At 33.3% G+C, this 17,945-nt stretch overlaps 1 protein-coding gene across 1 annotated transcript in view; it reads right to left on the reverse strand.

Moving 5' to 3' along the window:
• Window positions 1–1,584: 1,584 nt before the first annotated feature.
• The window catches only part of LOC117121290 (muscle, skeletal receptor tyrosine protein kinase-like), a 26,305-nt gene continuing 9,944 nt past the window's right edge, over window positions 1,585–17,945 (reverse strand). The window contains exons 3-12 of the mRNA XM_033266427.1: window positions 17,352–17,603; window positions 15,696–15,776; window positions 14,977–15,101; window positions 14,140–14,309; window positions 12,141–12,392; window positions 11,261–11,436; window positions 10,593–10,619; window positions 8,544–8,632; window positions 7,657–7,798; window positions 1,585–5,971 (exon numbers count right to left, since the gene is read on the reverse strand). Coding sequence (XP_033122318.1) covers window positions 4,812–5,971; window positions 7,657–7,798; window positions 8,544–8,632; window positions 10,593–10,619; window positions 11,261–11,436; window positions 12,141–12,392; window positions 14,140–14,309; window positions 14,977–15,101; window positions 15,696–15,776; window positions 17,352–17,603 — 2,474 coding nt within the window. The 3' untranslated portion in view covers window positions 1,585–4,811. The remainder of the gene's footprint in view (window positions 5,972–7,656; window positions 7,799–8,543; window positions 8,633–10,592; window positions 10,620–11,260; window positions 11,437–12,140; window positions 12,393–14,139; window positions 14,310–14,976; window positions 15,102–15,695; window positions 15,777–17,351; window positions 17,604–17,945) is intronic.

Consider the following 17,945-nt stretch of genomic DNA (forward strand, 5'->3'; position numbering starts at 1 on the left):
GTAATTACGGATTAATAATTAATCGTAATTACGAATTAGTAATCCGTAATAACGAATTACTAATTCGTTATTACGGATTAGTAATCCGTAATTACGAATTAGTATTTCGTTATTACGGATTACTGAACATATACTTTATTGGCACTAATGGGCTTTCGTAAATAAGCCCTCTGACTGACTATGATTTCATTAATGATAATGAGTAATGGTAATAACAAATTATTAAACTATTGTAGCCAAAAGGAGGCCAAGTGGAGCACCTTATTCAAAAATAAAGTATCCGGGAATGAAAATTAAAATCGTGTACATTACACCGAAACTCCGCAACGCTCGAGTTTCAAACATATGGTAACTAGCTGTACTGAACTTTCTGAGTAAATTGAGGGCGCAATTGCAAACGATGGTGCTTAGCGAAATTTGATTGGCTAAATCTATGGCAGCCATCTTGGATGGTGCACACACACAGTTCTGCGTATTTCGAACATCGAATACATTGCGGTTAGCGCTCTAGTATTCTTATTATATCTCTATGCAGCATACACGCAAAGATCGTACGCGGCGCTATTTACACGATCTTTTGTTACTTTTTCGCCAGTGACGTCATGGTTAAATCGTATATAATCGCCTATAACTTCATTTAAAAAAAAGCCAAAAAACGATTTTAAGGTTGATTCTATTATTAATGGCATATCAAAAACCCTCTATAGAACAAAAAATCATTTTGCTAGTTCTCTTTTAAGGTATGCTGATCTTGGTACACACGCGTATCGAAAGTGTGGTGTAGGCCCTATTGGCCTATACTGTCATTGGAGGACTCAGTGATATAGAAAAAGAGCCATTCGCCTCAACACCATTATCCACACACACCATGGGAGCAGCACTGGAGTAGCAAATTGATAAATAATTATTTGTATTTTCCTCCTCTTCCCAACCTCCATTCTTTTAATTAGCCCTTATTCACGTCCACACACCACCTGAGCAGAAACATTCTGAATTTATAATTATATCCGAGTGCCAGATTCAAGGGGAACCCCAACCGGCCAGCAACCCACGTCCTCTGGATTCACCAGCCCCTGATTGCATAAGATAGTTCTTTACCCTATATTATGTTGATCTCTTTATTATAATTTTTACAATTCATGTCATTTTCCCTTTACTTTCAAGGGTTACTAACTTAATCATAAGGAAAGTATACATGTAATGTATTTTCTTATTGAAAAATATATTATTTAAAGACATTGTGTTCCATATTGTTGTAGTGATATTTGTTTTTCCATGAATTTACATAATGGTGTCTGAATTTTGCATAAATTTCATGGTCCTATATATATATATATATATATATATATATATATTTATGAAAAGGAAAATTAATTTTGTATACAGGTACTTATAAAAATCAGCGATTGTACAATTTTTGTATATTCTTTGTACTGTTTTTCTTCTTCCTGTCCATCTTGATTGTTGTTTATGGTTTTGTGCAGGATTCTTTCTTAAAAATGAAACAAGTTTAAAAAAGATAGTCATCTTTATACAAAATGCTGTAAATATACACGACATTAATAATAAATAGGACATTTTGCATCTGGTATACCATAATTCGTATTTATTGTAATGGGTAGTTTATGTATTATTTATTAAATCTACAGAACAGAATATGAAAAACATGTATGCACTTGTATGTCTGTGTATTCACAAGCAAGAAACAAGAACCAATATCTTTAACTGCTAGAATACAAACATGTCATTGAGGAATGAATGAGTTATGGTTGTGCACCTTATAATAAATTAACAGTTATTTACAAGTTTTACTGGAAGTGCAAACTGCAGTTATTTACTTCACAACACAATGTTTCATTTTATTTATTTTTTTTTTTGTCTAACTGAATTCACAAAAAAAAAAAAAACATTTTTTATATTCATATTATATACATACACACATACAAATAGATACTTTGCCAACCTGCTATTAATTTGGAAATCATTTTTATTATGAATTCCATGACCTAACGACGCATGCAATTTAGTAACTTTGGCAACAAAACAAAATACAAGCAACTCAGTGGTATATATCGTTTTTAGACAAACATAAACAATAATATATACTGTACTTTTCTAAAAGATATGAATATTCAAAAGATACATGTTTTATGTATTTTTTGGTAATGTTAATTTAGAAAAAAATTAAAACAGATTTCCTATATTTAGTGTAAAAAAATCAAATTATGTGAATATACTGAGAGTTTAATGACTGAAATTTGAATATTATTACATTTACATACAATAAAAATAATTAATAACAATAACTAATAGTACTAAATATAATAATTATAACATGATGTTGAGTAAAAGAATAAATAATCACAATACATTTGTGTGCTAACAACTTTGATCCAGTAAAGTTTTTTTTTTTCCAGGTGCTAGAAGTAATTTCCATATTTTTCTGTAATTGACTTACCCCACCTACAGTATATGAGGCTTGCATCGATTAGCCAGTTATGCAGGTATATTTAATGGAAGAACATTTAATTAAACTTAAAAAGGCATGTTTATTACTAATAAATGTTTATACAATTTTAAAAATTCATGATAAAATTAGTAACTTTTCAATAGTTTTAAATTTATAAAACAAATCAAGGGGTAATCTTTATACAGTAATTTTAAAACTAATTTTAAAATGCAGATTTTTGCATAGAAGTGGAATGTTAAAATATGATTTTTATAATTTAAGATTTTAAAATGAATACAAATATTAGATATTGATATTCCTTCAAACCAAAAATATTATGGCCAGTCTAGAGAGCTCACAGAGTTCTCCATAACAGCTATTCAAGTGGATTGCTAACACAAAAAGCATGGATGGGTTATGAGTAATACCCCTTTCAGACCAGCATTGCATTGTGATCGGTTGTAGCAATTGTGACAGCAAATCACAAAGTAAATTTGTGTGTGAAAGCTCACCAATAGTAGTCGATAAGTAATCGTTATCGCAATTGTAACCCATTGCAACCGGTGCTACAATCAATCACAATGAATTCCACAGGCACTGTTTGGCTGAGATCAGTAAACATAGACCTAGCTTAGAATATATAAGTTTTTTTCATGTTGTCTGATTGCGATTGAGAGTAATCAGTTTACCACCGATTACATCGCAACCGATCAGAACAGTGTGTAGTCTGAATAGGGTATTGGAAGTAGGAAACTATATTTTTTTCTTGAGAGTAAAGTACGATATTTGTCATGTCAAGGCACATATCTCTCCTTTGTATTTGCAATATTTAAGTACTCTTTAATTTACTTATTTATCTACGGTTTACATATTTGTCTTGACTCTGCGTACAAAATACAATTATTAATATGCAGCTTTGATTTAATGAATGGGGAAATATTAGTATTACTGTACTATTATGCATTACTGTACACAGTATATATATTTAAGACTAACATTATATTATTATTAACATAAGCAAATTACTTATAAAATAACATTTCTTGTGCTACTTCAAATTCCAGTCAATAATACAAAATAACTAAACCCAATATAATTTCCACTTTGTAGCTGTCAACACCATGTTGGCAAAGAAGCCTAAATAGCTTAAGGTCAACTCAGACAGTGTCGTACGACACAGGCCAACACGATTTGTCGCGTCAGGTTTGTGCTGAATGCAGACACGATGGTTTGCGTCGGGAGCTGTCCCTTCTTAGAATATTAAACATAAACATTTAATATTTCTTACAACAGTTTAAGACTGTCCCAGACGACAAATCGTCATATGACGCTGTCTGAGTTGGCCTTTATGATCACTTCAAGAGGTAAGTCAGTGGTAGTTAACTATTATTACAAATATCCATTATTGTACATTTTGTGCTTGGTACATTTGCACCTTCAATAATTTATTTGAAATTTTCGAATTTAATTGTTATTTCCAATTTGGGAGAAGCCACTTCTAGATGATCTGGTTAAATGAGATTTCTTACCATATCTAAATTTCTTGTTGCTGTACACTGGGATACCCATCACTGGGGGCGTGTTTCTGCTGAATAACGCCAAAAACATGTGTTTTTAATAAACGGTTAAATTCCTTCTGAACGCGTTTCTAGAGAAAAAGCAACTAACAAAAAACATGGTAATGCGAGCATTGGCAGGTGGGCGGAGCTTAAATGACGGTCACCAACGAAGTTGAAGCTGACCTTACTTCTTACGAACTACAGCGCATGGTGCGAAAGAATTTAACAACACACCACAAAAGTATGAAAAAAGTATGGTATGATCTTCAAACATGTCATCATATTGGTTTAATTTTTTTCTTCGCCCTGAATTTCCCGCGGGCGAGCGATCAAACCAACGAAGAGGTCAAATGTGATGAATTTATTTATGGGCTAGTTTCCGGGAGACTGTCGGAACTGAAGGGAGACTAGAAAACCCTGTATTACCAATTTTAGTAACACGATCTCCTGTTTTCAACTTGTGAAAAAAAAAAAAAAAAATCAGCCAGAACATTTAGAGGTTTGGCATAAGTCTGACAAGCTGAAAGGTAGGAAACACCTTTTCTGATACATATCACTGTACACTGTGCAGGTTTTTGCATGATTTCCAACACTTCGGTGGAGAATCTTAGGCCACACGGATTTTATAACTTTGTTGAGTTGCGTTGTTTTGCCTTGGAAAGTAAACAAGCAATACTCAACAAACATCAAGCTTCACAGGAGTGGCAAGTTTTCGTAAATTCTTTTCTTATTTTTAAAATTGTATAAATTCGTAACAAGTCTTAATTGTTATTACATATATATTTACACACAAGATAATAATATTAGACAATTGCGTAATCATTAGCCTGTTGAATAGAAGGTGCTTCTTGTAGTGCTACCAACGTACTGTATACAGTCTGAAACGAGGGGCGATCTGATGCTTCAGCAGCCCAGCAGTTTTTCATGATTTCGTACACATCTTTCGGTGTATCTTTTGAACACCCTAAACGATAGCCTTGCCGCACTTTCATAAATACCTCCTCGTGTGACATTCCATTGTATGGTTTCAAGGCATTTGTGAAAATTTCCCAAAGAAGGATTCCAAAGGACCACACATCCGATTGATACGTGAATTGGTAATCCCACAATGCCTCGGGAGAAGTCCATCGAATTGGAATTTTTTCATCTTTATGTCCAAGGTAATATTCACGCGATCCAAGATGTCGAGCCAAACCAAAATCTGATATTTTCACTTCCAACATACTATTGACAAGGCAATTCCGTGTTGCAACATCACGATGGACGAATCGCAGCTCGGTAAGGTATGCCATACCAGCAGCGACTTGTTTCGCCATTTTTAGTTTGGTCCGCATGTCTAGCACCATTCCATTTTTATTACTACCCTCATAAATTCTTTCGGGGCTTCGACGTCGCAAAAAATGCTGCAGATCGCCATGGCCCATGTACTCCAATATGATAGATAGCGGTTTCCCTACAAAGCAGACACCAAGTAGTTTTACAATATTTTGATGGTTGAAACGGGTTATGACTTCCGCTTCGCGATTGAAATATCTCATAGTGTCAGCATCAGCATCATCTTTTAGCATCTTCACTGCGACAATTGTCTCTTTCTCATCAGGGACCAGATGCGGCACTCTGGCCTGGAACACCCGGCCAAACGCCCCTTCACCAATATCTTTAATATAAATTACATCGTTACGTGGGTATTCAAATGTTTCTAAACGAGGGTTAAAGCTCTGGTAGAAGTCTTTTCCATACATAGGGTTGAGCGGAATCTCGGATGTGTTTAGGTTGGTCGGGAAGGGGTAAAGTTTATCGAGCTTTTTGTTGCGTCTGACATGCAATATTCCTGTGAGGGAAATGATCATGATCACTATAATGACAAGAGATGTGCAACATATGATGACAATCCAGCTGATGTCAAAGGGCAATTTCTTTGTTGGTTGTGGAAGCGGTAACCGAGTAGCTGAAACATCTGCATCTATAGGATAATTTAAAAGAAAGTATTTTTTTCGTAACAATCGTTAACAGTAGCAGATAATGCTATCATCACATAACTATTACCCTGTCTCTTATACACATCTAGAGAGAAGGGCACTCTAAACTGTGAACCCAGAGCGTCAAGTTTCTTTATCTTACATGTTTATTCTTAGAGATTCCTTCATTCTTTCGTAATCTTACAATATGTAGCATTGTCGTGTCATGCTCTCTATTGTCAACGGACGTTAGTTACCGTTTATTAAGCCTGAATGACTTTATAGGCTTTCTGGAATAGGCATTTTAAAATTTAATGTTTTACCATCAAAATGTACTAAAAACACAAAAGCTCGCATTATATTAGTCATCGCACACATTTAATCATCAATTAAAATTTACAAAGAAAAACTAAGATACAACATCTTAATAATTACGTTAGAAATTGGGATCAATGGTTTGTCAGTGAAGAAAACGGCATCCGGTTGAACGCTTTTTGCCACAATAGCAACCGAGTATTATCACGTGGTATCGTGACGTAACACTGTGTATATATACTCAGCTAAATGAAGAGTATTCCGGGTTTCAGTTAGTAATCAACATATTAGGGAGGTTTCGCAAGCCTACATAAAACGATAACAAATATGGTATGTCATCATTTAATTTAGTCAATCTATCTCATACAATAGTGTATCTAACACAACGTAGCAATCCATGACTTTCAAATAAATCAACAACAATATACAGCTTGTATACATATACTGTTAAGAATGTATTTTTCGGCATGAATGACGATAATGAAGATGACATATTCGTATTCGTAAGGTTGCGAAATCTCTATATTAACACTCAAATCTAACAGCTAACCATTTATATTAACTTTTGGAGAAAACAATTTTCTGGACAAAAGGCCAGCAGTGGTTTACTTCAGGGAAACGTGGGGATTTTTGGTATAAAAACATTCCTCTAATAGTGTCGTTACTTCTATAAACTCCTAAATATGCCACTCGTGGACAAACCTCTATCCTGCGATTAGAAACTAGAAGACATACCACTGCCCAGGTGTTCCAAGATAAAAGAAACCACTTCCAGGAGATCTGGTTAAATGAGCATTCTTAACGCATATAATTTCATTTTGCTGCAAATATTATGAATTTGCGGGTGGTTAGTTATTTTCCAGGAGATCTTGCTTGCGGGAGTGTGGGCGGCCCGACTTGGGACACCTCTCTATTCCAAATGCTTAAATTAATGTACACTAAATATGACAATGAGGAATAGCTTTAAAGATGTACTATCCCTTGCAAAAAAAAAAAAAAAATCATAAAAATCATTTTTCAAATTTAATTGCCCATTTTGAAGTAACATAAAAATTATCAACTTGAACATAGAAATTAGTGTATTTAAAAAATGCTTACAAATAAAAACCATTTTACAGCGAAAAAATGATAGAAACACTTCCAATCACTTTATTATAATTATCCAGTTAAAAAATCAAGGAACATATTTTTTTTAATTTAATAATTTCTATGCTCAAGTTAATAATTTGTATGTTCCTGCAAAATGAGCAAGTTAATTTAAAAATTATTTTTTATGATTTTGGTCATTTTTAAGGGACAGTACATATTTAAGGTAACCATAATGTGTAAATTTTGGTAAATAGTAAAACGAGTTCAATGTTCTTAACATCCTTACCGCATCTATCAATAGCACAGTATTCCCATCTGGGCATAATGATTTCTGTGAAGCACCACGGTGCATGGTACTTTCCATTGGGATTACGACAAAAGTTACTGGCATTGAATAATTCCGGATGCATGTTGTGATTCATAAAATGCTGGAAATATAGCAAAATAAACAAATTAATTTGTTTCAAGATAATTATGTATGTCTCAGCACACCTGTGCAAACCACAGGTATTTGTCCTGAAAGAACTTTACAGTTGGGATGTTTCTCATTCCACAACACCTGTTAACTCTCTCGCGAGTCTCACGCATGAGCATCCACTTTTTAAGTCTCACGCCTACGTTGTATTGTCTCATGCATCATAAAAGTGATTATAAAAGATAAAATGTATACACAAATTATACTATAAAATTTCATTTATCAATCTTTATGATGCATGAGATAATACAACCTACGTGAAATGGAGTGAATTCCTCATTAATATGTGAATACAGGTCCTATAAATTTTTTTTAACGAAGCTATACCGACTGATGACTGTAATCAGTAACAGTTCCAACCCCAATAAAAAAAAAAATCACATAGAGGGTGATGTATTTCTTGATTTTCTGCATAGAGGGCACTATATACAAATTTTAGTTTTTTTGGCTAGCGCATCAGATGTCAACAAAGTTGGTAGGTATATTCCACCCTTATCACTTTTAACCTTTCAACAGGTTTTAACTCCCCCCTCACCCACCGAATTCACAACTGTCCTTGTAAGCTATCAATGCATGGCTGATTGCAAGTATAATTTATAGTGCAAAGTCTTCAGAAATTATGATTAAGCCATTGACCCTGTATGAAATATGGTTAATGTGTATGTTATGGAAAAAACACAAACAAAATTGATTTTTACCTGTGCTTCCCATGGTTGACACGCAAGCCCAGACTGGGTGAAGTTGACGGATCCCTGGTAGTATTGCCCTGATTCATTATAACATGTTTCTGAATAAAGATAAAAAAAAAATTGACAAAACATCTTATTTTCAAACTATAAAACTTTTGCTTGTTCTACCAAAGAGTTAGGAATAGCTGAGGTTCCTCTGAAACGGAATCGTATATCGAACTAGAGGGCGTCCTTTAAAATGATGACATATACGTAAAACTTATTCATATTGAATGTGCACTAGCATTTGAATTTCGAACGCTACTCAAATTCTAATAGGCCTCCCCCTTCTCATGGTGGTACATTGCTTTTTATTTTATTGTGTGCATGCAAAATTAGAGAGTTGGACCTCTTTGCTATTTTGGTACTACTAAGCTGTTTGATCTAACATTTTGTTATAAACTATAGTACAGTAATGGCTGAATTCAAACAAATACAGACAGACACAATTTGTTTTTATTTAAACATACATATAACACAAATATCACATAATTGTACATTTTTACACAACAACTAAAATGCAAACAATAATAAAAATATACATAAAAAAACAAACACACACTTTTAAACAGTTTAATTGTACATTTTAACACAGCAAATGAAATGTAAATAATAATTAAAGTAAATAAATTACAAGTTATTTGTGAACAAAAATGATTAAAGTACAACAAAAATGACAGATGATGACAGAATCATACTGATCATAACACATAGAAGTAAGAAACCCAAGTTAATATTTCTCCACAAATAAACAACATACTGAAGTAAATGTTGATAAGCAGTGCGGCTGTATGTGTTGAAATGGATACACCCAAACAGAATTTTTTGACAATAAATATACCTGAATCTGGTTAGAAAGTGCAACCTAAAAAAAAAAAGCTATGGTACTGTACTCTATTAAAATTTTCAAATTGCCTAGATTTCTTTTCGAAGATCATTTTGAAGCAACTGCAAGGTGAATGAAGAGGAACAGGAATGGCGAGTTATGATAGCTGGAGACTGGATTCTATTTTTTTAAGGATCTGATAACATGAAAATACAACAATATTCATACTTAAAAAATGATAACCAGATTTAAAATCCAGATAACCTACTTCCATAGAGATGAGAAGATGGAAGGATAGGAAGATAGAATAAGGAGCTAGAGAAGTAGAAAGCAGTAGAGAATATTTGTAATTCAATCACAGCACTCTACTATATGACGTGATACAACCACTGCTAATCATAGTTCTATTATCTACTTTTGTGTCTTCTGTGAAATATAGTTGTAAATGTTTGGATTAATCTCTGAATTTAAAGCAAAGTAAAACTATGCAAGTAGTTAAAATAAAAAAACAGCTGTGCGTGAATTTCACAGAAAATAACATAAATCGCAGAGGTTTTGACATGAAGACATAACACTATAATTTACATAGCATGGGTTCAACAAGCCAGAGTGTAACAGAATATCCTTTTCGACACAACTACAACAGCTTTCATTTTTATTTATTTATTTTTTTATTTTTTTTTGGGGGGGGGGGGTGTAATTTAAATAGAAGTCAGCCATTCTCAAACAGGAACTTTGAAGAAAGCAAGGACTGATACAAACACAGAGGGAAAAATAATGAACATGGGATAAAGAAATTATTGAAAATAAGGAAGGGAATTAAAAGCTTAATGAAAAGATATTGAAACTATTGCGCATCTACAGCATCTACTCTGAGGAACAATGTTTCCCTAAGCATCCACATCAAAATAACATGATTTGAATCCTGCTATTAAAGGAAAATGACAGATAGCAACACACAACTACAAAAACAAGGTACAAAAACATGTTAAACATAAATGTAGACCGTGTTACATTATACATCTGACAAGATAACAGAATGTTAATTATGGATTATCTAAAACAAGTGTGCAAAAAAAAAAACATTCAATAATCATTAGTAGTTAACGTATTTTAAAGCTCGGGTTAGAGGTCAGGTGTATGCAAGGGTTATTTAGGCAGGTGAGACAGAGTGCATGAGGTATTCAACTCACTTGTGACATCATCGGCATCAGGAAGCTCTGCAAAACAAATTAATTGTCCAAAAATTCAAATTATTTAAAATATCCCACATTTTCATAGAAGTTATGTACATCAAATATAAAAAAAAAACAAACAAAAAAACAGTATAATTTCAACTAATACTGATACAAGACATTTGGCAGACACCGACTTGATGGTGGCATTTGCAGGGTATTAATTCTGAAATATATTTTACAGTGAACCAGCTAGCTTCAACACCGTTATTATCATACAGGACAATATGTAAAGGTGGTTCTCCCTTAAACAAATTTATTTGCGCGACAGAAAATTCATGCCAGTGTTTTCTTATTTCCCACTACACGAAAATGAGATTTGTGATATAAATTTTTCACAAATTTTCGCGTTGCAAATGACAATTCAGCGTGCCATTTGTATGCATACATTCATCGGTTTGATTCTGCCCTTATGGATGCGTTCAAATCTTTTCACGAGCTCTGATTGGCTACGTATTATTTTACTTTGCATCCGGATGCCAAAATTTGCCAAACCGAAGAACCACAAACAAAGAAAGCAAACAATCATGTGTATGGTCAAATACTTTCGCTTAGCATAAATAAATTCGCTTATTGGAAAACAGGTTTTACGATTCATGATTCCATTCATTACCAAAAGTACTTACGGAGAATATCAGAATCGGAGCACTGAATATGGTCAGGGGTACTGTTGAATTTGCTTGGAAGTTCTCCACAGTTATCCGGTATTTGGATTAACTGTTTATGTTTCACAGTGAGACTGTTAAAGAACTTACTCCACTCATTTCGACAATACATCAGTTTAAATGCATAACACTCCTCTCTGTAAACCAACAGTAAAAAAACAAAATAACAATATTTCATAAAACAACTTTGTAAATTACATGTTAAATTTCTACTTATTTTACCTAGTTGTTGTCGAGCCCACATTAAATCTCTCAGTGCTGGTTAAAATATAACCATCCATCGGGTTAAATAGCACATGTTAGAGTGTACTGCACTTACTACTATGATGTGAACACAAAATCTGAGCAGATATCAAAACTATTGTAAGCAGATTTAAAACAATATGTATTGAATTGATTACACGATGGTGAACTTGCGGTCTATGGTTGACAGTGCAATAGATTCGAAGTAATGTAGTTATGGTCTTAACCCTGGTCAGTTGTAGGGTTTTGTGGCGACAACTTAATTTACCATTAAGTATAGTGTGGGGCATTGCAGATACACCTTGAGTAATAAATTAAAATCATCTCTTTATCTTTATTTAGTATTCTATTGAAATTTCAAAATTGTATATAATGCCTGAATATAGAACAAACCTATGCTCTGCTGTACTTAATGTTAAACTTTGTGACATAATTAGGTTTCTGATATATTGGGTCAAAGTTTAAAGTAAAAATAAAATGGCTGTGCCTAGTACAACAGCATGATTGATGTTAGCAAGTGAATGTGATTAAAAAGGCTGAAGCCACATTGCAATGGTAGTGCCAGATTGAAAAGGATTACATTGGTTGATAATCATACCTGCAAAGGGGTTTTGAAAGCTGTAAGCCAGGCATCACTTGATCACAGTCCGGGTAAGCTTTGTGGCAGAGTATTTTCAACATTGGTTCGTAACAGTTATCACTAACTTTATCCAGGCCACCTTTTATTTCTAGCACTGTACTGTCAATTACCGTGCGTGGGTTAGGTATGCTGGTGTTGTAGAAAACGAAGCGACGGCGTAGATATGGTGAGCAAACGTTACCGTGGTACAAGCTACAGTAACCCTGAGGACTAAATAAGTAATTTGATTCATTAACTTGTAGTTGGGAATGCATTCCAACGGGCTGCTCATTCATCAACGAAAAGGAAAAAAACTTACTACCAAAACTAAACGAAACTAAATTACCAAAGCCTATGAAATTAGAAAAATATTACGTGGGCAAAAATATGCTGACCCTGTCTCTTCAATTTTCTTGGCTCAAAGTTATCCAACATTTACGAACGTTATCAAACAGATTGTACCCGTGAAAATCTAAGAAATACTTCTTATACTTGATCAGTACAATTTTTTTTTGTGAAAGGATTTTTGTCTTGACTAATTCAACCAAGGGTAGAAGAGGCTGGCGCATCGTTTGTGGCTTGGACTCTCAACCTTGAGGTCAGGGGTTAGAAAAAATAGTTCTATACCTTAATATAATATTGACAGAAAGCAAATCAATGAGGGCCACAGAGTACCTACATAAATCCTTGACCAAAAAAAAAACTGTAACTACCTTAGGAATTCAACTTACTACCTTGGGATTGAAAGTCTACTACTATTAATCTCCATGCATCCACAAAAAAAACCAGCAAATGTTATTGACAGATCTGTGTCAAGGAATGCGGCTAATGTGATCTTCCGCTTTGTGAACTTATAAGGAGGCATGGACTGTTTATCAAAATTGATGCTCCACTTTCTTACACAGCTGAACAAAACAACAAAAGGTTGTTGTGAAGTTGTTGAAAATGCTTGAACGCTATCTGAACATGACTGGCTGACATTGTTAATAAAAAAAATATATTTAAAAAAATATATATATTCTAACTACATTAAAATTGTTGGACATGCAGAAAATATAGAGAAAAACAACATTTTCTACCAAAAAACGTATACTAGCAAAGGGGTCATTTCAAGTGTAGCGTAGAAAACGGCCCTTCATTCGTGGTTCTATGTATTGCAATTACAAACAATGGTAAAACCATGATTACCAATAATCTAGCACCATCAGAAAATAATTCTGTAAAATACTTCATTCAAATATGAAATTTCCTTGACCTGGGACAATTGTTTACAAGATTTGTACTTGAATTTGAGATGTGATAAAAAAAAATGCTAATACTATAATCACAACTGAACTTTGACATAGAAGTGCTAATAATAAACAGCAATGATAATTAAGCTATTATTGTCATCCTCATTATATGACTTTTCTAATGATAATAACGATCTGTACAACCGGATGTTTTTTTTTTTTTAATGATAAAATAGAAGCTTTTATAGTAATGCAAATATATACCCTTGAATTGGTCTGTGTTGCTTTTTTCCGGTATTCTTTTAAAATTTTTAAACAGTAGATTAAAATAAATACTGGTACGGGCATTTATAATGCGCCTCTTCCTTGCGGTTATAAAGCGCAGTTTCTTTCCATGGTCATTGGATCCACATGCTAAGTGTTGCTGCTAGTAATCAGCGCAGGAGCAGGCAACCCCACCAGGTACCCATTTATACTCCTCGGTGGAGAAAAGCAAATTCAGATAAAGTGTATTGCTCAAGAACACAAGCGAAATGCACAGAGAGGGCATAAAGTTAGGTCGGAGGGCTAAAGTGATTTTTTTCATTTAACATCGAGGGCCGCTGCCAAAATGGCACACAGGCTGCACAAATAGTGTTACATAATAGGGGGTAAAAATCGCACCCATATGTACAATATCTGATATGACAAAACTTAACACCAAACATGCCTTCAAAATAAACAGTTCAGGACAACTTGATACTTACTCAGGTCTATTTGAGATTTTGATGACACCAACACTTTCCACGAAACTCCTTCTCTTCTTTCCATCAATAATGATCTTATTTTCTGCATAACACGTGTAATTTATTGGGCCCACTGCAGTCACTATTAAATATGGTTTATCGTAATTTCTTCCAGTGCTATAATCCACTTGCTGTTAAAAAAAAGACAAATAAAATTGATAAGGCTTAGTATATATATTTTTTTACAAAGAAAGTAAAATGTTGTTGTCCTGCTTCGAATTCAGATTGTAAATTTATTATTGTTTTTATATATTTTGAAAAACAAATACAATGTTTTCAGACAGGATGTTATAGAATGGCTAATGTGTCAGAATAAAAAAAATGCCTACGCTAAAATATATATCATAGTCATTGTATCCAAACTGAGTTGCTGCATTATATTGTTATTTTTAGTCAATTTCATAGCAACTCCTTTAAAATTAGGAATTTGTTAGTTGAATTTAGGTTACAATGATTTCATTTAAGTTTCACTTCTTTAGGCATGAGCGCCAAAGATATGCCAATCAGCGAACTTAATCACTATCCTATGTGTCATATTTATTAAACAACAGGGGACTGAATGGACCAGTACACCGCGGTAACCCCCTATTCTTCTCGAAGGATGTACTGGGTTCTCTAACGTGGACAGGAGCCAAATGTGTACACTGGGCCTACGGTTTAAAGTCCTTAACCAAAAGACTTGTTCCTCCACTGGAAACAATCGACGAGTACCATACCATTATCAAATACCTGCTTTACCTAGAAAAATCAGAGTACATATGTTTTTCTATTGAATTATGATTAGTATTTTATACTTACAAAGCTGCCTCTTTCCTTCCAAGCTATATTCGGTTTTGGATAGCCAATTGCTTCGCAGGTTAAGTTCACTTTTTGACCATATTCTACATTGTTGATGCCTGGTCCTTTGACTATTTTTGCTCGCACTATTGGTGAAAAACAATATGCTAATTATTAGAAACTGAATAGAATGCTAAATTGATTAAAAATTCATAAATTCATTTATGATTAGATAGATAATTGAAAGTCTCATGTCTTGTCTATTTTGGTATTTAAATAAGTATCACAACAAAAACAACTAAAATTTATTGCAATATATAAATCCAATTACTTTGATTTCACTGCATTTAACAATAATAATAATACAAATATTGTAATTAGAATTGATACACTACGAATAAATTACTATATAGAAATACATAATATATTCACCAAAAAAACCCCCCTAAAGTTGGATAGCACAACCCTACATTTTTTTTTAACCTCCCACCCCTACATTTCATGATGCAATTTCAGAATCTACCTAGAGCAACCCTACACTTGAAATTTGTTGTTTTTTATGGAATATTTGTGACAAATCTAGAGTGTAACTTACAGTATCAATAAATAAAATAAATCATCCATAAATATATTCTATGAGGTACAGCAAACAAATACCTATTTATATTTTGGAATTCTTGAAAAAACATTTCAAAAACCACAGGAGATAATAAAAGCTGTTGTTTAGCTGTCTCTTAAGCCAATTGCTTCGCAGGTTAAGTTCACTTTTTGACCATATTCTACATTGTTGATGCCTGGTCCTTTGACTATTTTTGCTCGCACTTTTGGTGAAAAACAATATGCTAATTATTAGACACTGAATAGAATGCTGAATTGATTAAAAATTCATAAATTCATTTATGATTAGATAGATAGTCTGCCTCATGTTTCGTTTCTTTATTTTAGTATTTAAATAAGTATCACAACAAAAACAACTAAAATTTATTGCAATATATAAATCCAATTACTTTGATTTCACTGCATTTAATAATAATAATAATACAAACATTACAAGTAGAATTGATACACTACGAATAAATTACTATATAGAAATACATAATATATTTACCAAAAAAAAAAACCCTATGTTTATTTATTTTGGTATTTAAATAAGTACAAGACAAAAGCAACTAAAATTTATTGCAATATAAAAATCCAATTACTTTGATTTCACTGCATTTAATAATAAAAATACAAATATTGTAATTAGAATTAATACACCACAAATAAATTACTATATAGAAATACACAATATATTCACCAAAAAAAACCCTAAAGTTGGATAGCACAACCCTACCTTTTCCTTTAACCTCCCACCCCTACATTTCATGACGCAATTTCAAAACCTACCTAGAGCAACCCTACACTCGAAATTTGTTGGTTTTTATGGAACTTTTGTGACAAATCTAGAGTGTAACTTACAGTATCAATAAATAAAATAAATCATCCATAAATATATTCTATGAGGTACAGCAAACAAATACCTATTTATATTTTGGAATTCTTGAAAAAACATTTCAAAAACCACAGGAGATAATAAAAGCCTGTTGTTTAGTTTGGTGCCCGCTGGCCCATTGTTAAATGCTTGCAACTTGAGGGCTGGGAAATGGAACACACCTCGCCTAGCAATGCATTGATCATATGTCTGTTGTTAATGAATTATTTCCGCTACACTAACCAGTACACTAGGTTGTTCAACTTGCAGGGTCAGTTAATATTAAATGAGAAAGGAAGGTAGTAGTATTAGTAGATGTTACTAGGTATACCTTCTGTACTAGACAAAAAAATCTACCTAAATTATGAACGGACAGAAGTTACAAGTAAAACAAAAAAAGAAACATTTTAAATTACCATACTGATTAAAAAATGAAATGGCAATTTGAATTTAGTTCATAATTATAAATTAAATTTATTTTGATTTCTTCAATATTAGGGAACCATTTTCATCTACACATTTTATTACAATGTCATGGTAGAAGCGCCCTTATCGTGGCCCTGGGTAACGCCAATTCTACCACCGCCACAAGGTATACAAGTGAATTTATCATCGTTTTCATTGTTCCCAGACTAGACCAGAGCGGATATTTCTAGGGCCTGCCCTAGTGGTCAAAAGTCTGCCAATGTCGAAGGTTTCTGCAGACAAGATAAGAAGATTAAAAGTTCTAGTCATGGTAACAACAGGATATCTTCTCATTACCAAGACAACTCCAAGCCTTATGTGAGATTTAATTTGTGTAAGGCATCATGTGTTTATGTTCTTCTGGTGTAAGGGAATCTCACCTTCAAAGAGTGATATATTCGCCATTATCAATCCTTAGCGCATACATAAGCCTATAGAAATAAAATGTTCCACTTACTATATACAACAAGCACAACTTTCTTTGATCTAACTGTTCCATATTTATTTCTTGCAACACACTGGTACGTGCCTGCATCTGCCAGACTCACATTCTGCAGTTTGATTTTCTCCCTTTTTCTGATATATATCCGCTGTCCATTTTGCTCCCACCACATTTCATCAACCTCACCGATTACTTGACAATGGTAGACCACAAGGTCACCGACCTCTACACCGGTCACATTTTCAGGGTGTTTAGTGATAGTTGGAGCTACATATTTAAATAAATATTAAATTTTTTTTCTCAAAGCATAATGTACTATTAAATCATGTCAAAATTCAGAAAATATTTGCATACCGGTTAAAAAATGAATTTCTTAAATAAATAAAATCAGGAAAATCTTAATGCATTACAAGGAATACATATCAACCAAGTATACTTTAAAATTATTTATTTACAGAAATAAAAAATATGAATATAAACTTTTTAACTGGCATACTGATCCTAATGTACACAATATCGGGGATGTACTTGTGGTGGATGGGCCACTTAGCCTTGAACTTTTCCACCCGTCTGAAGCTAATTTCATGTCTTCCCCCCCCCCCCCCAACT

The sequence above is a fragment of the Anneissia japonica genome, unplaced genomic scaffold (assembly GCF_011630105.1).
Source record: "Anneissia japonica isolate Jap-2015-1 unplaced genomic scaffold, ASM1163010v1 scaffold131_len961581_cov171, whole genome shotgun sequence".
Taxonomy (NCBI): domain Eukaryota; kingdom Metazoa; phylum Echinodermata; class Crinoidea; order Comatulida; family Comatulidae; genus Anneissia; species Anneissia japonica.